Genomic DNA, 21,256 nt, shown 5'->3' on the forward strand with positions numbered 1-21,256 from the left:
CTTCCCTCCGGAGTCCATAACGACGCCGAGCAATCGAAATAGCTATGTGTAGATTGGAAATACTTTTGTGCAGAGACGACAGTAGATCCAAACGCGGAGTGTACTCGTTAAGATGCAAATGTGGGACGGTCAGCTTTCGTCTGGGGTATCTCGGGATGGCAAGGGCACCAATTGCTGAAAGAACTCCGACACAGCTAGAATGTCAAGGATGCGTGGAAGTCAGCACACACGTGCATAGCAAAACGGACACGACTGACCGGCTGCACGTTCGAGAACAGTAGACGAAGCCCCTGTAACCGGGGTCTGCGAGTCGCGCACCGGCATGCGGCCTTTGCCCTTCGCATCTGCAGAGGACGTCGCCATAGGTGGTTCTGCAGGGTCCGCCGAACCATCAGCGGCCGCCCCATCGAGCGGCTGCGTCGCAGTCGAGCCCGACTCCTGCGGTCCATCCGCTATCTGAGACGCGAGCGAGAGCGCGAACGTGTCCGCTGCCGCCTGCGCCCACACCCGCGTCTCCGCGTCGAGCACCCTGTTCTGCTCCACGAGCGCCGCGGTCGCGCGCTCTGCCGCCACGCGCCTCTGGACCTCCTCTGTGTAGCGGTCCTCGGCCCGCCGGCGCGCTCTGGTCTCCAGGTCGAGCGCGCGCTTCATGCCTAAAGGTGATGGCAGGGTGGTGCCATTAATTTAGCGTGTCATTCTGGGGATGCTAGCGGAGAGCGCGCGCAAAGGGGCACTAACCTTCGATGAGCTCCGACACGCCGGGCGGCAGGAACAGGCTGGCTGTCCTGGCGTGGTGCCGGCTAGTTGGAGAGGACGTGTTGGCGACCCATGGCAAGGCAGCAACCTCGGGTATGTCCAGAAGTTGGAAGCTGGCGTCGTCCTCAGAGCCCACGTCCTCGTCGTCTCCACGACCGTCCACAGCAATCGTGTGCGAGAGGGAGACAGGTTGCGACGACGTGCCCGCCCCGAATTCCCCGTCGACGGAGGCAGCGGGGGATGCTCTGCGCCGCCGTTTAGTCGGACGCTCTGGCTCGGGTCTCTGCGGCGTGCTCGCGTCGGCAGATTCATGGTCTACTGGCTCTTCACGGAGGACCGCCTTGCCCTTGCCCTTGTTCCCTGCAGTGGGAACTGGTACAGCTGTGCGCGAGCGAGACGACGCACGCTGGCTTCGTGTGGGAAGCCTTGATACGGACACGCTCTGAGAGGACGGCGCGGGCGTGAGAAGACCGGTGTCTTCATCCGTTGCATCGTCGTCATCCTGCGTGCGCGACACTCTCCTTGTCTTCTTGGCAAGTTGCGGCGATGGAGACGACGTGCGTGCACGCTTGCGCGTAGTGCGTAGGGTGGATGAGGCTGCTTTAGGCTCGTTCGCGGTGGACCTCCTCGTCGCGGACTTCGGTGTGCGCGCATCAGCCTGTAACCTTCGTCGTGGGTCCTGAGCTGGTCATTATTAGACGACACTGTTATGAAGTATGAGTATTGATCGGAGGACCCACAAACTGGAGGACGTGACATCCGTGGCGTCGTCGCCTGGGACTGCCTGCTCTCCGTGTGCGACGCTAAGGCAGCTAGTTCTACGGACGCACTCGTGAGCACCAGTGCATTCACTGAGAGGAGCGGCGAAAGCTCACTGCGCTTTCTGGGGGTGGCCAACGCAACCGACTCTATATACGTAAAGGCCCAGGTCAATGGCTGCAGACCCTGAGCGTGATCGATCACGGACTCACCGAGCCATTCAGGCCTTTTCGAGCTCCCCGCCGGGGGTACGCTGCTGGCCCTTCGCGAAGCTGACCTCGAGAAATCAGCGAACTATGTTTTGTGATCAGGGACATCCCTATCACTGCTACAAGCGGATCTGCACCTTGTAACGCCGCCCCTTTGGCAGAAGGACGAGGATTTGAGCGCAGCCCGCTGAGGTCGACCATCGCAAAGGCTAGCACAGAGGGCTCAGTGTCGGAGGTGGATGTCCGCTCGTTGCTTTTAGCTGAATGCAGATTCATAAACTTCGAGGTCACTCGGCTAGATAACACGCGCTGATCGTCCATCGCGACTATTCCATATTAGGCGCGGAGGGGATTCGACTCCAAAGTAATATGTACGTAGAAGATAATGTACAATCGATAGTAAGCACCCGTAAGACGCAGAATGGGATATCATGGAAGTGTCATCAAAATGTTTGTGTCTGGCTTAGAACGAGGTGGCTGCAGCACCCAACACTTTCGCAGCCAAGGCACGCAAGATCTGGCAATGACATCAGAACAGTGGGTCGTGTTAACAGATGCTGCATGTTCTTACCTCTGCCTTCTGGGAGCCGCCGAGTTGAGAGAACACGGCTGCTACACTCTTCCCCTTCGCATCTCTGATAGCGCCAAGTCGATTGCCTGCGTATGCGCCAACCATTGCCCCAGGTATATTGGCGACTATAAAGCCGAGTCCAGCGCCAGAAACCGCTCCAAACCAAGCCCACCATGGTGCATGGCGCTGAACTTCCGGTGTGAAAAGCTACAAGGGGAGTGAGTACCAGAAAGACTATGGGGAGAAGTTGCACACACCTCCTCGAACACATCGGCGAATACATGGTCAGCATCAGGCCTCTCACCAGCTGCTCCGGTAGAGGAGCCCGCGTTCCCTGCCGAGGATGAGCCTCCACCGAACATACTAGCAAATGCGGAGAAGAAATTAGCCGAAGCGTTCGGTTCATTGGTCTTCTCCTGAGGGCCACGCGATGCATACAACGCATCGTACTCTTTCCTCCTCGTTGCATCGGAGAGAACGTAGTACGCATCCGCTACTGCCTGTAATGCTCAGATCAGATCAGTTGCTTGTATACGTTGACTAGCATTATACTACGTACCTGGAAACGCTCAGTCGCAGCCTTTTTCTCTTCCACGGTTGCCTTGGTCAAACGATCCGGATGTGTCCTGCACCACTACATGGATGAGCCGCAACCATGCATCGGCGGTCAGGAGAACTCACTTCAGTGACTGCACCCTGTACGCTTGTCTAATCTGGTCTGCCGTTGCACTATGCGGGATATCAAGTAACTTGTAGTAATCCGGAAACGTCGACATAGTGAAAAGGTTGGATAGGAAAGGAGAAAGGGGTTGCGACAGGTTAAGCGCAGTGCCATGATGCACGCCGCAAGGGTGACGCGTGACGTCATGCGCATCCGTGCCCGCCCACGTGCAACGCGATCGTCGCTCTGTTCACCCCGCGCTTGCCGACATGACACATCTCAGTCGTCGTCCACATGCTATGAGACGCACGGATACATTTTACAGCCATACAGTCGAAGACGAGATCGAAACTACAAACAGCTTGGCAAGACAATCATACAAACCACTCCAGTGAGGACGCGCTGGGGTTGCCAACCATGACTACTATTTGTAGAGAGTACACTATCATTTCTCCAACACATCAGGAAGGAAAGGAAGACTCCAATAATGAAAGCCCAATGCCAACGGGTAAATTCCGTCCGTGCGGATGTAACGAAGTAAATGCCACCAGTGGACAGCTAGGACTCGAATGCGCAGCTGGGACGCGCTGTGCCTACCCGAGCCGGTTATCGACTCGATGGGGTCTCAGGTACAGGGCTTAGCACGTCCGCTGACTGTAAGCGTGGCCGCGGGGGCAGCCCGACTGGCCTGCTGAAACGAACAGCAGAGAAAGCCAGTTTTGGAGGAGATCCTGAGTGGGGAATGTCTGCTGTTCGCAACGGAATAGTACTCTCTGCATCTTCGATTACGATCGAAGGCTGCATTGAGCGAAGCGACTCGAAGCTATCTGAGGGGCCGTGTTTCCAAGGCGCCTTAGGTGGTATGAGTTGGCCGCCTTGTGTGAGGGACTGTGAGGAGAATGAGCCAAGTTCTTGGCCGTCATGTCGCGTCAACCCTGCAGGAAACATTCTTTCAGTCAGACCCCTCACTGATCAATTCCTCACAAAAGACTAACCGCCAATGAACGACGTGATCTCGTATTGAGTTCCTCCGGAGTTGATACGGCTTCTATTGTTGAGCAATGCTGACTCCAGCTCATCAGACAGGTCCTCCGCGACATCCGGGGGCTGTTCTTCTGTGGGTCCCAGCATACGTGACGCCTGACCACGATCAACGGCCTCTGCGATCACCGCTTGGTCTGTCTTCTTGATGGTAAGCGGGGGCACCGGTGGGGGCATCATCGAGATCGTGCTGCTGTCACTCGCGCGGCCCCAAGGTGGCTCGGGGAAGTTGCTCAGCGACAGGTCGCTCTGTGAGCGCGTGACGCCGCCCCCCTCCTCGTCGCTGGACAACAAACTCCTCTCCGCGGGCGACAGCAGCCGAAGCGCCTCAATCGACTTGTCGAGCTCCGCCTGCTGGCGGATGAGCTCTGAGACGTGCGATGAGCGCGCAGAGTACAGCGGCGCGTCGGAGGGGTCACGATTAGAGCGCATCGGGGGGAAATCGAGCGTGCGGCTGTCGAAGCTCGCGATGCTGCGCACAATGTCGTCCACACCCGAGAGTGGGGAGCCGTACATGGACGGCGGCGACTCGTATATGGACGGTGTGGGCGACGTATGCTGCCTCTCAGTAGCGCCTTGGCGGGTGTAGGTGCGCTCGGGGATGGTGATTTTAGCCAACTCCGGGGAAAGTCTCGGTTTGGTGCGTTGGCTTTCAGGAGACACGACGCGAGGAACGTAATACTGCTGCGTTGAGCTCGCTGGCGGGGTTGAAGCCAAGGAAGACTTTATCACGGAGGTATACACGGGATCCTGCCACTTCGCGGTACCCAACGGCTGGCTTGCGTTATAAGACTGGGGTGTATCGAGGTCAATGCCCGAATCGCGATGTCCGTCCTTCAAGTCACGGCCGTCCAGAGAGTACCCTCGCTCTGCCTGATCCTGGCTCCATAGACGAGCTTCATCCTGTTGTGGAGATGATGAATTTCCTCGGCCAGAAAGGCGCTCGGAGATCCTACTGACGTTAAACCAAGACGACATCCGAGAGGTAGCAGACCCTTGCGGGGCAATGGCTAGACGCGACGTCAAACTGTTCACGTCTTGTCCGACAACAGAGAGAAGATCGGGAGAGGAGATGACGGGCGGGGTGATACAAATTACTCCCTCCGGCACGTTTACTTGCGCCATATAATCGGGTGAGGACTTGGAGTCCACGATGGATGAACGCTTGGGACACCAGGAGCGGCGACGAAGATGGTAAAACGCGCTCGAAAGCATGTATACGATCAAGATGTAAAATTCGATGGCTTGGAGAAATCGCCCTAGTACGGTTTCCGTAAATTCGACTGCAGCATGCAAGGTTGATGAGCTATCTGGATATCTATGAACGATCTGTTCAAACGGACGTACACATTGCTGCATTTCCAATACCGATCAAGCCGCTGAGCAGGAGGGCGGTGATGACTGGTGAGTAACTCGCTAGGGTGTATCTAGTCGGGATCACGCTCGTGTTCGCCAGTTTTCGAATCCAGCAATTTAGGAGCAGTTTCAAGATGAAGATCACAGACAGCACGATCTGGAGAGCAGCCTCCACCTCGTATAACGCCCCGATCCGGTAAAGCACGACGATGTTCCGGTAGAGGATTTGCAGGACAGGGATGACAAGAGTCAATGTTAGAGTAAACATTTCCAAGATGATGCCCAACACGCCCCAACGGCCCCAGCTACCGTTGTGCTTTGCACCGTTCACAGCCGGTGACTCGCCTGGGATTGGTTGGGCGACGAAGCCCCAGTAAAACAGAAAGCGCAGGCCGAACGACAGCGCAAAACCTACCTCTCGAGCGACGATAAGCCCCTCAACGCCCTTGAGCCCAATGGCCTTGTCCACATCATCTGAGCCGCGGAGAAGCATCTGCACAAGGTCGAGAATTGCAGCTATGAACGCGACAAGTACCGCCATGTGGAGTGCAAACAAAACGCTTTGGTGCATCATGTGAGTAATTGAGACTAACGTCGTGGAGAGGCATACCTATCTGCACGCTTCATGAAGACGAAGAAGGTAAATACGCCGAGGGACAAAATCCCCACACAAAAGAATGGAACGTCCGCGAGAAGATATTGGACCTGCGAAGGCCATGAGTCAGAAATTCGCCAGCCAGAATGTAGCACCCACAATGTGATCATCGCTCAGAGTTTTGAACGCGGCCGCAATTCCAGCCATGCGCGCACTAGTTGTTTGGAACGCTGTCGAAATTCAAAGAAATGACAGAATATGTCACGCTAGCGAGGCACCCTGCGGCGAGGATTCGTAGGAATCCAGCGGGAGCAATGAATGAAAGACCAGCGTGGATGAATTCGCAGGCTGTGTCAGTCCGGCTGAAGAGCACCACGAGATCGACGCGCGAGATAGTGCACGCCCCGGGCGCAGCGTCAGCAGGGGTACGAGCGGCAGCGAGACTTCGGTACCGCAGAGAGAGCGTGGCGTCCTGCAGTCTCGTGTTCAGACGAAGAAAGAGAAAGTTGGACAGAGAACGAATATGAAAGGAGAAGATGAGTGAGATGCAGGCCTGCCCCTCAGCCTTGACGACCAGGGTGGGACAAAATCGGAGGGGGAATTCCAGAGCGCTTATCCTCTAAACGTCACGACGGTGATTTGTTTGCTTGATACCAGGCACCCATGATCATCCTCGCCCGACGACATGCTGACCTGCCCACGATGATCAACGAGGAGCCCGGCTATGAGAAGGCGAATCATGGTTAGTGTGAGCAACCGGACCGGCAGGGATCAGCACATGGAACACATACCTGAGCCGAGCCCAAGAGCATACGCCTAAAGCACAACTTTGAGAGTAGTCTGCTGTCATCATATACGGTGCAGAAGTAGGTCCTCAGTCTCAAGCTATTCATTTGCGGAGCTTTCATTAATTAGCGAGGAAATTAAGGTCGAATGAAGCGCTACCAGCCGATCGCGTCGCGACCACGTGCAGTCGATCGCGATTTTCTAGATCTGGCTTTGAGTATGAGGGTCTCTGCGACTCGCGTCCTTACCCCGCCCTCATGTCTCATGTACAGCCTTCGACGCAGAGGCGCATAGTAGTCCTCATCTCGGGCTCAGGTATGTTCTCCAGCAAACTCGGTCTAGATATCGTGACAGGAGTTCTGCAGGCACTAATCTGCAAGCCCTCGTTGACGCACAGAACACTCCGGCTCTGCCTGACACACGCATATCACTCGTGCTCTCCAACCGCAAGGCCGCATATGGCCTTACCAGAGCATCTCAGGCAGATCCACCGATACCCACCGCCTACCTTGCCCTCCAGCCTTTCCTGAAAGCCAATCCGGGCAGAACGCGGGATGACTACGATGTCGAAGTTGCCCGAATCATAATCAGGGAGAAGCCGGACCTGGTCGTCCTCGCTGGCTGGATGCATATTATGGGTGACGGATTTCTCGATGTGATAAACGGCGACCGAGTACTTGAGGGCGAAGAAAAGGTGGAGAAGCCTATCCCAGTCATCAATCTTCACCCTGCGCTGCCTGGTGCCTTCGACGGTGCGAACGCCATCGAAAGAGCGTACGAGGCTTTCCAGAAGGGCGAAATCTCACACTCGGGGGTCATGGTCCACCGCGTGGTCAAGGAAGTAGATCGCGGAGAGCCCTTGCTTGTGCGGGAGATCGAGATCAAGAAAGATGACTCCGTGGAGAGCTTTGCAGACAGGTTGCACAAGACTGAATGGGAGATCATCGTTCAGGGCGCCGCGAAGGTATTAGATGAGGTTGCCCCCTTCCCAGTGAGCCGCCAATTTGTCACAGTGGCACGGGACACTAACTGTTCGCTTCTCACAGCTGTCATGAAGAACGAAAAAATGTATCATTATAACATGTATGACCATATATCTGCTCCTATTGGTCTCATCGAGTCACATCTTTACCAGTTGTATCTATAGCTCTATTTTAGGCACGGCTCCTAGCATATACCCATCATGTGGGAACGCACTATGCAGCAAGTCTCCCCTTGGGGTCATGGAGACACAGTAAACACCACGCACAGCGACAATACAAGTCTTGTCCTGCCCTGTCAGTCGCCGTTCTCAATTGTTTCAAAACAGCGACAGCGTGCCGCAGCGAGGCATCGCTATATTGCTATGCATAGTCGTATAACTGGACACTCACTTGTTCGCTGGGTGAATAATATACACTCGTGGGCTGTTTGAAATCAGCCAGCATCACCATGATTCACTTTATGATGAATTGGAGAGGTACCTTGAGGCATCTCACGCTTCACGTTGCATAGCATTAGTACTTTTTGTAAGCTTCAGCCCGCTATCGGCTATGCACAGAGCCTCTGGTAACAGGGTCGTAACAACAATACATTTGAACCTCGTGGAATCCATACAACCCTCGCGCATAGATCGCGGATACACTGTTGCTCATAGCTTGGCGAGATGTGGTTGCCAGTCCACCCTCTCCACCTATGCACATCCGCCAAAGGCCCGATGAGCCGGCATGACAAATACTTACTTCTAAAAAATACTCACCATCTCGGGAACCAGTTCGCTGACACTCGTCGCACCCAGAAGACGCATTCCGAGGACGATCTCGCGCTGAAGAATACGCACAGCTTGGACGACGCCAGCCTCGCCGTAAGCCTGGAAATGAGCCGTGAGTAACGCCGATACGTCAGAGCGCATGAGGGTCCTACACTTTGCGCGTACAAGAACGGTCGCCCGAGACCGACTGCTTTCGCACCCAGGCATAGCGCTTTCAACACGTCTGCGGGTGTATTTTTGTTAGATAAAGATGGTAGGACAGGCACGTATGGCATACCTGTTCCTCGGCGTACACCACCATCGATATACACTGATGATGATGAAACGTTAACGCCAGATACCTACCTAGATGAGGCGCAATAGCCGACCTTCCAGCTTGTCGAATACATCTGGACGCTGCTGACGCAGTCTGTACAAGACTTCTAGAGGCGGTAGCGAACTAAAGACCTATGTGGGTGTCTATTTTTGCGTATATGTGGATGTGAGGGCTTACTATTCCAGCTGGCGTCCTGCAACCGGGAAATTAGGATGGCAAGACGACGCGATTAGTGTATGTAGACTCGCCGCCGTGGTTTGAGAGTAGTATGCCGTCTACACCCGCCTCTGCGGCAAGCACAGCGTCCTGTCCCGCTGGCCCGTCAAGATAATACTGGGTGCAATGGCTGACCTGCTCACCGCGACACACTGAATACCTATTTGATATTCAATATCCTCGCTTCGTACAACAAGATGTTCAAAGCCTACCTTTCAAAACTATGGGCAGCTTTGTAACGCTACGGAGCCAAGGAATTGTCTAGTACTCATGAATAAGGGGTTTTCAAAGGTTGTAAAGATATTGACCAACCTTGGTGAACGTCATGTCCAGATCCATGTTCGCCAAGAGTGCGCCCGCAGTTCCGAAGAAATTGACTTGATTATCCAACTCCTTCTCAGCATCTTCGGGTTGCCTCGGCATCTCCCCAGTCGTCCTCTGGGCGTCGGGAGCGGTAGACGTGTCCGACTCGCGCCTTTGTTCCTCAAGTTCGAATGGCGCGCGAATGTCGCGTTCACGGTTACCCGAGACAGGTGCATCCACAGTTAAGAAGATGGCCCTGTACCCGAGGTTCTCGACCTCGCGCACTCGCTGTTCTGCGACGCGGTTGTCCCCATGCTTGTATAACTGGAAGAAGAGCGGCTGCGAGGGCGACAGACGGGCTTCCGCTATTTGTGAGGGCGAGAGGGACGCGTTGGAGGATACCATCTGGATGATGTTGGTACGGCCCGCGCCGCGAGTGATGTTGGCTTCGCCTGCGGAACCAAGGTATGAGTCGAAGAGAACGTAACAGCGACTCAACGAGAGAGGGCATACCGAGGGGATGTCCAAGCTTAGCAAGCGCAGCTCCACTGGCGAACACTGGTATAGACGATTTGATACCGAGGATACTAGTGGAGACATCGACTTTTGATATTGGCCGGAGCACCCGTGGGTGGAAAAAGAAGCGAGAGAAGGCACGAGCATTTTCGGCATTCGCTGTATAAATCTTCTCAGTTGTGCTTGTATAACCATGAAGGGGGATCGACAGCGTACTCAGTTCGTCATCAGCAGCAGAATAATAGTATGCCTTCGCCTTGTAGGAAATCACATTGAGGGCAACGTTCTGAGCAAAGCGACGTCATGAAGCTTGCGGCTCAGTGACTGACGAATGAAGCCACTGACCTCCATATCCCGCAGACTCAAAATTTGGTTGATTTGAGGCTTCCTAGTTTGAGCCTGCTCCATACGAATCTCATCTTTGGTCTTCTTCCGGGATTCGCGTTCTTGCTGAAGTGTCTTGGCACTCGAAGTATCAACACTACCCAGATGCTTCTCCGGCGGCAGGTTCTTGTCTAAGGCATCAGGAGGATGAATGGGCTCGTACGCCGCCGTTGCATCTCGACCCGCATATTTCAAGATGATTTTTGCGCCGCCCGGATGTTCCTATTGCACGAAGAAACGCGTACTCAATCTGCATTCGTCACAACTGTATCCCGCGAAACTCACAGGCAAGAAATCAGTAACATCATAGACCTTGTCACTGATAATGACCCAACAGGAACTATTTTGTCCGCAAATGATCACTCGCCGAAAGCAGGCTGTAAACACTGTGCGGGCGTACCTTGCCGAGTTGTGCTGAGCAACGTCCTGTAATGAATGGGTTCGCGACATAGCTACTCTCAAATTCTTTCTGAATTGTTGCGTGATTAACCTGTGAGTGAGGACAGGAAGGGGTCGTGGGATTGGCGAGACAATCGTGGATATTAATGTCGGGACCACTGCCGATGGGTGCGCGAGACGGAACCGGTCGTAGGTGTCTCGTCTTCTTTACGGGGCATTCGGCTGCCCGGAGATACAAGAAAGCACCGAATTGTGGCATTTATGCGCTCCCATGACCATGACCATTCGAGGGGGTCACTGAGTCACTGGATGATGTGATGCCGCGTTGCCAATGGACAAGCTTCAGTACGTACTGAACCAGTCGCACAATTTACCAACGCTATGTTTAGCGGCCCGGTCTTTCCGTCAAGGCGCCAATGCTGTCTCTCAGAAAACGGACGACACACATCAAGCTCAGTCTATAGTCACTCTACATACATCGTAGACGAGACCTCATCCACACAAGGTAACAAACATACAGTCGGATCGCCAAGCGTGTGGTAGCGTCACGACGCAGCTGTGTAGACGACCCCATCACAACTTCGAGAGGAATGGCTGCCAGTCAACACGCTCCACCTATACGGCGTGAGACCTATAAGACACCTAGAAAACTGTATTGTTGCAGAATAACTGACCATCTCTGGCGTCAAGTCGCTCAAACGAGTTGCACCCAGCAATCGCATTCCGAGAATGATCTCGCGCTGAAGAATGCGCACTGTCTGAACAACGCCAGCCTCACCATATGCCTAATTATCTATCAGCACCAAGGGGCCGTGAAGGACCGTGTCAAACATACACTGAGTGCAAAGTGAAATGCCCGCCCAAGACCGACAGCCTTGGCCCCGAGACAAAGTGCCTTCAACACATCTAACATATGAAATAATGAATAAGACGTCTGCGATTTATATGGGTTCCATTACCTGTGCCGCGATGCACGCCGCCGTCGATGTAAACTGGAGAACCTATGATTGAGTACTCGGTCCCGACGGGTTAAAAGGTGGAATGCTCGCCTTCAATCTTATCCAAAACGTCTGGACGCTCTTTACGAATTCTATAGAGGACTTCCAGCGGCGGAAGAGAGCTGCTAAAAGTGAGAAACACGCAGTATCATGCACCTCGAGAAACTAACTATTCCATCTGTCGACCTGCGTGCAGGATTCAGGGTCCGTCCTTTCCAATAGTGGATTGCACTTACCACCGTGATTAGACAGCAATATTCCGTCAACGCCGACTTCAACCGCCTTGACAGCATCCTATGATCGTCTTTCAGTTTTGCCATTCGCACATATCACGAAGAGGCCGAACCCACCGCAACAGTCTGAATGCCTAGTCGTGGCATTAACGGCATTATGTGGAATGTGAGCCATAGTACGCACCCTTCAAAACAATTGGAAGCTTTGTCGTTCTCCGGAGCCACGGCAGTGTCTAAAGGTATTTCTGAATCCTGCATTGCGCCCACAGCTCACGGTCAATCTTACCACCTCCCATGACTGGTCCAAATCGCCGGTAGTCCGCAGCCCTCCAGATGTACCAATCAGGACCAGTTCACCTTCCACTAGTGTGTTGTCCGCATCTTCTGGCCTCTCGGGCATTTCGCCCGCATTGCCCATGGGATTCTTTGCTTCTTCGACCAACCGCTCCTGCTCCTCGAGCTCGAAAGGCGCGCGGAGATCGCGCTCGCGGTTCCCGTTAAGGGGCGCATCCACTGTGAGGAAAATTGCATTGTAGCCAAGCCCTTCGACATCTCGCAGTAGTTTCTCTGACACGGGGCTGTTCTTATCCTTGTACAGCTGGAGAAAAAGTGGCTGAGAGGCATTGACACGGGCTGCCGCTATTTCTGCATGAGAGCATGACGAGTAGGTGGACACCATCTGTATGATGCCGGTACGTCCTGCGCCGCGGGTGATGTTGACCTCACCTTCCATAGGCAGTATGTAAGTTGGTTAGCAGGAGCTTATGGACATGTCCTACTGACCAAGGGGATGCCCAAGCTTGCCCAGTGATGCAGCACTGACAAATATCGGCAGCGAGCTAGGGAACCCCAATATGGTCGTGGAAGGGTCGACGTTCGAGATGGGTCTCAGGACACGCGGGTGGAAAAAGAACCGGGAGAAGGCCAGTCGATTCTCATTGTACGCTGTGTAGATGGTCAATCAGCGGAGATTACCAGTCCGTGATTCATATATGCGCACTGATTTCGTCGTCTGCAGCGGACCTATAGAACGCCCATGTTTTGTGGGACAGTACTTCACGGGCGACGTTCTGATAAAATTAACCTTTTATGTTGCTGTCTAGGTTTCGCGTGGACCTGCTCAAATCTTACCTCCATGTCCTGTAAACTAAGAATGTGATTGATAGGCCGCTTTATTGCCTTGGCTCGCTCCACGCGGATTTCGTCTTGAGTCTTCTTACGTGAGGCTTGCTCCTCTTTGAGCTCCCTAGCTCCAGTGCTATCAATGCTGCCCAAATGCTTCTCTGGTGACAGATTCTTTTCAAGTGCATCCTTGGGATGAATTGGCTCGTACGCTGCAGTGGCGTCACGCCCGGCATACTTCAGGATGATTTTGGCCCCTCCCGGGTGCTCCTGCACATAGGTGCGAGTTGACTCGAGCTCGCACAATACCTGAGTACGGGACTTACAGGCAGAAATTCAGTCACATCGTATACTCTGTCACTGATTATCACCCAACATGAACTACGCAAGCGATGAGTAGGCGAGGTAGGCGAGGGTCTATTAGTCTTAGTAACAACTCACCTGGGTGAATTGTGCCGTGCAACTTCGCTCAACGACCACACGCGAGCCATAGAAATGTCCACAGCACTGACAAGGAACAGAGCAAAGAGAAAGCTTTCGGACAGGCGAACACGCCCCAGTAACCGCTCGGCAATCGTTCACGGCATGTATGAACGGCGTCGGGACCCCTCCTAGCAGGTGATCATGCACATGGGTTATAAACAACTCTCACTGCCTATCCTGAGGCCTTCTCCGTTTCGATAAGCCACCGACGAGCAGCAGAGTTCGCGGTTACACGGACCGGGACACGACACAAAGATGACCGGAGCAACCAAGGTTCGAAAGATTACTCTCAACTCGACTTCGAAGTCTCGCAGGGGATTATTCGTGCATCATGTCCAAAAAGGGAGTGTTCGGAACACCAGAGGGATGCACGAAGCAATGCCCACGAAGTGAGTAAGTTCAATGTTCCAGCAGTCATATTGGTTTAGAACCGGGTCGGAACTTTCACTCGGTTAGCATGGCGTCGCAGCTTGCCAAAAAAGGAAGAAAGAAGGGGGAAACTGTGGCCCATGCTGATCACGTGTCAGTCTGTTCGCGTCGCGTTGTTTGGTCGCTCGTGAGGCCATACAATCCAACCTGTCCCGAACCAGCCTCTTTCCGCTGCATTTGCTACTGCAGCCTGTTTCTTGCTTTCTTCTCCCTCAGACGCGGCCATTGGCTTTCGCCAACATGGCCTTACATCTTGATCGCAAGACTTTGGAGAACATGAAGCGAGTTGATCTCCAGAAACTATGCAAAGTGTGTCCCATTGCTTGTGCTTCGCCGTGGAACCTACCGACTGAGTTCGCCGTCAGGACCACGGGATAAAAGCCAACCTAAAGTCTGAGGCCCTTGTCGACCTACTCTTGGATACTATGCAACCGCGTACTCGTCCAGTCCCTGACACACAGGCAAGGCGGTCGGCTTCTATCAGGGTTGTCAGTCGTTCCACAATCGACTCTCGCCCGAGAGGGATGTCAGGCAGTTCCGTCATTATACATGACACTGACGACGAAGAAGAGACTGCAGCGGAAGGTCAACAGGCGGCTCGGAGTTCTGTACCCCCCGCCCCTACGCCACGCCTCCCTCCCTCAAACATTCCTCGTATAAGAAAGGCGAAACAAACACAATATCGTCTAGGTGTTGGTCGACCAACCCTAGCAGGGGGGAGTGGTGCACGCGCTATTACAAGGTCGCTGAGTGTCCCGAAAACACCACGGGGGAAAGTGAGTAGGAGTATCAAGCCATCGGAAGCCCCCATTCAGGAGGAAGAGGGTACGTAGTCGACTTTGCTGCCATTTCTCGCTCATTAACCGCGTGTATTTTAGAACCTACAGAGGCAGAAGGTTTGTACTTTGACTTGGATACTGCGCCTCGTGTTCTCATTCTCGACCCTCACAAAGCCGCTGTGGCGGGTCCGTCGGGGACGCAGCATGACCTGGGCCTTCCTCAGGGTAGCCTATTCGGAGGAGAGGGCGCCTCATCATCTCGCATACCTGAAGAGTCTAACCATTATACGGATGCAATAGTATGTTTCACTCAGTGTAACCGGTCTCGATTGTGACCATAGAATTCTAGATGCAACCGCTAAAGCAACAAATGCAGTCGCTGCAGGCAGAATTGCAACAGCTGACCCTGCAGGTGGCTGACATTCAGACACTCAAAACACAGCTGTCAGGACTAACGTCCGAAGTCGAGAGGCTCCGCTCCGAGACCAGCCGTATAGCACAGCTTGAAGCTGAGATCGAAACTCTCAAGGAGGCTGCATTCGCAGGCGCGATTTCTTCGTCTCCCCGTCAATCTGCCAAAAGCGCAGGGAAGGCCCGCGCGATGTAAGCTCTTCTATTACTACGATAATGAATTCAACTGACATGTTGCATCAGAGACCAGCACAGCAGTCCACCAACGATAATTTCTCCCATGGAAGTCGACGACCAACCATCAGAGCCCACTGTACAAGGCGGTAAGACGGCTAATCCGTCCACTGCTGGGCTGTCTCAGAGTCTTCTGGGCAAGCGGCTAAGGGATTCAGATGATAGCCCTGGCACAGGGGCCGCCGATGCAGGCAAAACAGGCGAGAAGGAACTTGAGCAAGGCGTGATTCGACCTACGAAGAAACGTGCAAAACTTAGTCCGAAGGTGCCGGGTGGTTTACGGTCTTCTTCTCACGAGTCTCCGCCTCTCGAGGACACCGCACCCGCACCCGCACCTAGTCGGCCCGCATTCACCGTGTTTAGTGGACCAGAAGAACAAGAACTCCTAGAGACGTATAGTGATCCCCCACCGAATTTATCGGATTACCTCGACCTGCCGCCAGCCGGATTCGCCCCTCCTGTCGGCAACGGGAATGGTCACGGGCCTGTGACTGCTACGGCAAACGCGAACGAGAACGTTCAACAGGCTACTACTACTCCGTTCACTTTCACTTTTAGCCATCCAATGTTCCCTCCGGTCACGTCTACGCCCGTTGGCCCGTATGGCGAAACCATGCCGTCGTTCATATACCCCGAGCCCCCAATCTCACCCACTCCCGGCGCGACTACAAGCCCTATAGGTGGGTATATTGATCGTGGCGGTAGGCGTGAACGCAATGATCTGTTCCACCCACTGGGCCCACCCAGGCGGCCGCGCTCCGCTGCTACACAGGCGTCCCGTCCACAGTCTAGTGAAAGTCCAGGCGCAGAAGGCACCGTTAATCCCGCGGCGCTGATGCGCACACCGTCGTTGGCCACGGTACCCGAGCTCGGCGCCGAGCCCACGCCGATATCGAGCACGGAGGTCGGGCACGGCCTTGGGTTGACTGCGCTGCCTCTTCCGCCGGATACGCCGGCTGCGCCCATGAAACGGACAATGTATGGCACGGAGCTCGAGGCGGATACACGGTTCGGGGACTTCGGTGTCGAGGGTGTTGCCACGGGGTTCTGGACGGGAAGGGCGCCGCGTTTTTGAGCCTCCCGGCTCACCACTACTCACTTGAAATTACACGTCCTGTGTATATCTTGCATTCCGATCGATGCATGCTGACCTGTCCGGACACCCGGTTTCACGTAGATACGATGTTTGCTCAGAACGCATTGACTAACGTATCGTATATATTCTCCAAGCAATTGTTCCAACAGACAAGCATTGTTTACAATATTCATTTGACCTCGTTATCGCATCAGGGACTTGTAATAATGCTCATTCTCGAACTTGTTCATTTCAAAACCCTCGAAACGAGACAGCGAAGGCATCGACCGGCGTACAGTACGTCAAGGCACGACAGAGATCAAGGTCCCGCTAGGAATACGAAAGCGTCAAGAAGGAATATCCCAACATCACGAAGGTGAACGTATAACATCGAGAGCGTCAGAACTCCTCCATCAAAATATCATCATGTCCTGAGAAATCCATATCTTCAAGGGTGTCATTCCCTGACTGCCTTGCCACTTGGAAATTGTCTCTTGCTTCGAATGAGGCATAAGAAAGACCTGTGGAATCCAAATTTGCATCCGGTTTGGATGCTGTCCGAAGATTGAGGATGAGTCGGGATCCCTGTGTGAAAAGTTGAAACATTTGAAACCAGTATAGTAATTGCTCACTAACCAATACAGAGTATGTTGCACAAAGCCATCTATAAATAATAGTAGTGTTTGAGACCAGTCAGAACAGAAAGATATTACAGTGCTCACTGTGGACCTAATGCTACCAATACACCTCCCACTGCTTGAAATACAACTGTGATGAGAACCACAGCTACATCATAATGAGTACTATAAACTAATATTCTGATGTTTTATCTCACAGAATGCCCTTGATCAAGTAATCAGCTATTGGACAACATTATACTTGTTTGTACTTACAATCCAAACCAGATAGATCCATCCCGGAAAAATATGTGAATTATGGAAGCTGCATGATCCCCTCCACTTGCTGCTGTGAAAGTGAACCAAGACTGTATCTTCAGTTCCTTGAACAGCCTGTAAACTGTGAGACCATAGAAGATCCCTGTTGTTAGGTTAGTAATGAAGTAATCATTGTACATTTAAGGCTGCATACAGGCTATCACAAGAGAAGGGATCCTGCAGGATACATAGTGTTATACATACTAGTAAGCCCTTAAACAGTGTGCAACATACCAGGCATATAGAACAACATGTGCAGGGGGCTTGTTATAACACCCAGTTATAGGAATATATGCAGGTTTGCTGAATTGCACAGTTTGCTTGATGACAACAATGCCAACACTGGTTGCAAGCTGCAAAATAATTGTTTGAAATCTGATAGCAAATATGAAAGATGCATCAACTCACAGCAACCTCAACTATTGTGCAGTTTGAACTATTATTAGACTTGCGGCTTATAAACAATATACTTGACTCACCAATGTACAAAATAAGTAGTGGTATGAAGACTATGCAATAATCAGCATCACAAGTCACCTATAGAATTGGCTGTATCATTTTACCTTTCTTTTTTCGGCCATATAAAGCATCAATCCGCAGTAACAATATCAAGTCAACAACAGCAACAAAAAATATGACACCACTGTACCCATTGGGTCATTTAGTCAGTAATTCATTGAATCTATAATCAACAGCATAAACATACAGTCCAATGAACCATTGCCATGCTCCACATCTGGAAAAACACATCAGACATAGAACATATATGTTACAAATTCCCATACAGCTTGATGTCTTATCAGCAACATCTCACAAATCCTAGTAATACTATGTAACTTACTGTTTCAGATGGATTTGAAAGGAGTGTCACTATAATGGCAATTGACAAAATTAGACCTCAGAGATTCTCAGAAGAAAACAACACACCTGCAATATACACTCTAAAGCAATAGGTTGAGAACTTATTGCACAACTGTATAGATGTTACTCACATGAGAGTTATCAGGCCATAGTACCGTGCAGCAATGTACAAACACTTGGGCAATGACCATTTGGCTCTAACAGAGATGATTTTGAATTCTTATACTTGTGTCCCAGAGCTATAAACCTACTTCCAGATGAACTCTATCTGTGAGATTACATGTGAACATGGGTGCACAAACAAGTGTTGTATCGTGTAGACTACACTCACCTCTTCTCCGAATGTCAGAACAATGTCATAAGCGACCCAAGACATTGCCGCAGCTTGTTACATATAGTTATCAATTAATATCATTAATATCATACCATAACACGATTATCGGGAAGAAATATGAATGTCAAATTACATACCAGTAGAAATGTCAGAGCTTTGCAGCACATGGAATGTGTGCATCAGCTCTTTGTACTCCGCCAGCTGGGCAGCAGACATGATACTTTAGAAAGGAGATAGTCGGATCGAGAACGTTCTAGCAACGGGCTACAGGTACCAATGCTTGCAGGGCAGTAGCTCGCTGCCTGAGGTTTTATACTCTGTAGAGTACAACACTGCCATAATGGACTTGAGACCCGTACAGAGTTCATCACATGGTTGCCGCTACAAGCAATGCCTGCATGATCATATCATACTGTCAAAAATCATTGCATGGGATACGACGTACCATGTGAGGGCGAACGGCGCGATCGGATGGACCTCAGGACCGTATATGGGATGTGCCGCGTTGCGAAGTACACATACATATCAATAGCCAGCGTCCACGGAACTGCCAGCTATGCTTCTTCTCCGTGAAATTGATAGCAACCCATCGTCCAGGTCTCATCGTCATCTGAAGGATGCATGCCGAACAAGGGAACACTTACATTGTTCCCTCAGTAGGACAGTGAATATCGCAATGCGAGTGGGTTTCATCACCCTTGCATGAGGAAGCGGTAGAGCTCGAATCTCGCTTGCCCTTGTGGCACGTTGCTTCGGCCCATGCCATAATACTTGTTCGGAACAACCTCAGGCTACTGGCTGATGTCGCCACTGAGATGTCGAAGCTAGAAACGTACAACGTCGTGTCAGCTCCGGAACTAGACAGGCTGTTCACAAATACCTGATGGCATACAGGTCCTCCACTATTATTAGAAGAAAGGCGCACGGCATACAGACCATCGGGTCGTGAAAGACAGGATATCAACGATACAACACTGAACTGCCAGGTGCTTACGGAATTTGCTTCAGTGCATATGGAAGAGGCTCATGAACTGACGTTCAGCGATCAGATCAGGAATTAAACCGTGGTTCTAATCGGTTCCGCCCAGTTATCTTCTCAGTCGACAAGCCACCAATACATTCAGCTTCCCAAAAGAGTTACCCACTTGCTCTGTAGTTAAGACCCTACAGCCCTCCGCTCATGCTCAACGATCAGTGTCACTGCCGACTCGGTATCATTGAAACATCTGGGAACTCATCGTACTTCATCATCAATGAAGTATTGCTATCGTGCGCACCTCACAGCCTGGCAGATTTCGACCTTTGCTGTCCTGATACCGAGTTGAAGTCTCGAGGAGCGACTCGTCCATCAGTCTAGGCTCCACCGAGATGATCCCAGCTCGCGAATCGTGAGCCGGCGCTCAGCATGGCGACCATCCGTTGACGATCCGCGGTATGCACCGTCTGTTCTGCTTTGTTGCTCGTCTCACAAACCCAAAACAGACACTCATTAATCCAGTAAACAACCTCCTGTCGAATATGCAGTGCGTCGAGCCACTTCGAGAGGGAATGGAGCGCGTGATCCGGGCGCGTGGAAGGACGAAAGAAGCTATCAATCAACTCGTGAAGACGGGTGGCCTCTTCATGGGGCCGCAACGCCCCAATTCGCTGGGGTTCAGCAAGATCCACACTAGACTTTCCGGCAAGCCGATGTCTGACTGAGGCCATGCAGTGAGCGTGCCCAAGAAGGCCATGCGAGACCACTCATTTTGCGATGGCACCGTCCCTGCGGGTTCTCTAATGCCGTGACGTACGCGGTCCATCGTGATGATGAGTACTATCCGGATCCAATGGCAGTCGACGCGTTTCGCCATGACCAAGGGGTCGCAGAGGCAGGGCGAGACGGTAAGAGCAAATAACAGCGGCATGATCCAGGACCCCCGAATATAGGGGGGGAACCCTGATCCCAATTTCTCAAAAGTTGGTCGATTTGTACGGCAGAAATTTCCGATTTTCGGGCTGATATGTCCGGAAAAAATCAGGCTGCGGCCTGATTTAGGCAAAAATGTCCGGAATTTGTATCTTTTTGGACCAGGGTGTCGAAAATCGGCGATTTGTCCGGAAATGATGGATCAGGGTTCCCAGAAACACAATTTCGCCCCCGACTTCGATTCTGACATCGTTATGTGGACTGGACACTCATACTTGTGCTATGTAGCTTCGCAATATGAACTCTGTTCAAGCACCTTTGTCCCCTGGACCTGTGTGATTTTAGAGGTGGCCGCTTTCTTTGTCTTCTTGCGCGCAGCACCAAGCATTTTCACTGCCGTGATATGAGATAGGCAGCTTGGGGTGCTCAGAAAAAGTAGCATTGTCGAGTCTGAGAATGCACTCGTCTGTAGTTATGTGATGTGAACTATATAGATGGCAAAAAAAAATCTGACGAAATGTGCGCAAACGAGAGGCACTTAGAATACCGGCCGCTAATGAGCCCACATTTTGATACTATAAGTAGACATGTACAGAGTGCAGAAATACTAACATTCAATATATTATCCTCGAGCACGACATGACGCGACGTCGTGGGATCGTCCGCATGCATGTCACATGACAGCGGACGTGCAAACCTGGCCAAGCATAAGCGCGGAGCAGACTTGTCCGTCTTCGGATCAGGCTTCCGGCATTGGCCGGAGTATGTCCGGAAATCATACCAGGGATGAGGGTTACGACAGACTGGTTTTGTCCGGGAAAAGATCAGGGATCAG

The 21,256-nt window shown here is 52.2% G+C and overlaps 7 protein-coding genes across 7 annotated transcripts; 2 read left to right on the top strand and 5 right to left on the bottom strand.

Annotated features, from left to right (window-relative positions):
• Window positions 1-129: 129 nt before the first annotated feature.
• Window positions 130-2,045, bottom strand: POSPLADRAFT_1051813 (hypothetical protein; the record flags this gene model as incomplete). The annotated part of the gene is made up of 6 exons (XM_024480209.1): window positions 130-194; window positions 258-653; window positions 739-1,435; window positions 1,501-1,664; window positions 1,728-1,787; window positions 1,862-2,045. The coding sequence occupies 6 exons, from the start codon at window positions 2,043-2,045 to the stop codon at window positions 130-132; spliced, it is 1,566 nt and encodes a 521-aa protein (XP_024344477.1).
• Window positions 2,046-2,202: 157 nt separating this feature from the next.
• POSPLADRAFT_1113756 (hypothetical protein) lies at window positions 2,203-3,071 on the bottom strand (the record flags this gene model as incomplete). The annotated part of the gene is made up of 5 exons (XM_024483417.1): window positions 2,203-2,241; window positions 2,296-2,502; window positions 2,553-2,795; window positions 2,855-2,921; window positions 2,977-3,071. Coding segments are annotated over 5 exons (651 nt in total), but the record flags the coding sequence as incomplete, so codon positions are not given.
• A 3,579-nt stretch (window positions 3,072-6,650) lies between these two features.
• Window positions 6,651-7,881, top strand: POSPLADRAFT_1130122 (hypothetical protein; the record flags this gene model as incomplete). The annotated part of the gene is made up of 4 exons (XM_024483920.1): window positions 6,651-6,690; window positions 6,813-6,814; window positions 7,007-7,049; window positions 7,100-7,881. 4 exons carry the CDS (start codon window positions 6,651-6,653, stop codon window positions 7,879-7,881), a joined length of 867 nt encoding a protein of 288 aa, XP_024344479.1.
• Window positions 7,882-8,364: 483 nt separating this feature from the next.
• On the bottom strand, window positions 8,365-10,669 carry POSPLADRAFT_1128609 (hypothetical protein; the record flags this gene model as incomplete). Its single annotated transcript, XM_024483752.1, has 12 exons — window positions 8,365-8,406; window positions 8,473-8,583; window positions 8,637-8,707; window positions 8,762-8,794; window positions 8,853-8,923; window positions 9,045-9,106; window positions 9,329-9,771; window positions 9,833-9,994; window positions 10,052-10,121; window positions 10,181-10,441; window positions 10,505-10,559; window positions 10,620-10,669. 12 exons carry the CDS (start codon window positions 10,667-10,669, stop codon window positions 8,365-8,367), a joined length of 1,431 nt encoding a protein of 476 aa, XP_024344480.1.
• Window positions 10,670-11,191: 522 nt separating this feature from the next.
• On the bottom strand, window positions 11,192-13,462 carry POSPLADRAFT_1051817 (hypothetical protein; the record flags this gene model as incomplete). Its single annotated transcript, XM_024480210.1, has 15 exons — window positions 11,192-11,233; window positions 11,293-11,403; window positions 11,454-11,524; window positions 11,578-11,610; window positions 11,704-11,738; window positions 11,787-11,802; window positions 11,853-11,910; window positions 11,967-11,983; window positions 12,034-12,082; window positions 12,136-12,575; window positions 12,633-12,794; window positions 12,850-12,919; window positions 12,981-13,241; window positions 13,298-13,331; window positions 13,413-13,462. 15 exons carry the CDS (start codon window positions 13,460-13,462, stop codon window positions 11,192-11,194), a joined length of 1,449 nt encoding a protein of 482 aa, XP_024344481.1.
• Window positions 13,463-14,123: 661 nt separating this feature from the next.
• Window positions 14,124-16,382, top strand: POSPLADRAFT_1127893 (hypothetical protein; the record flags this gene model as incomplete). The annotated part of the gene is made up of 6 exons (XM_024483678.1): window positions 14,124-14,192; window positions 14,249-14,468; window positions 14,574-14,708; window positions 14,762-14,961; window positions 15,012-15,265; window positions 15,317-16,382. 6 exons carry the CDS (start codon window positions 14,124-14,126, stop codon window positions 16,380-16,382), a joined length of 1,944 nt encoding a protein of 647 aa, XP_024344482.1.
• A 413-nt stretch (window positions 16,383-16,795) lies between these two features.
• Window positions 16,796-18,728, bottom strand: POSPLADRAFT_1128375 (hypothetical protein; the record flags this gene model as incomplete). The annotated part of the gene is given in 12 exon segments (XM_024483731.1): window positions 16,796-17,013; window positions 17,130-17,185; window positions 17,276-17,420; window positions 17,472-17,494; window positions 17,552-17,670; window positions 17,797-17,826; window positions 18,024-18,053; window positions 18,245-18,290; window positions 18,310-18,375; window positions 18,430-18,446; window positions 18,510-18,562; window positions 18,650-18,728. 12 exon segments carry the CDS (start codon window positions 18,726-18,728, stop codon window positions 16,796-16,798), a joined length of 882 nt encoding a protein of 293 aa, XP_024344483.1.
• Between the last annotated feature and the right edge of the window lie 2,528 nt (window positions 18,729-21,256).

The sequence above is a fragment of the Postia placenta genome (genome assembly GCF_002117355.1).
Source record: "Postia placenta MAD-698-R-SB12 unplaced genomic scaffold POSPLAscaffold_1, whole genome shotgun sequence".
Lineage (NCBI taxonomy): Eukaryota > Fungi > Basidiomycota > Agaricomycetes > Polyporales > Adustoporiaceae > Rhodonia > Rhodonia placenta.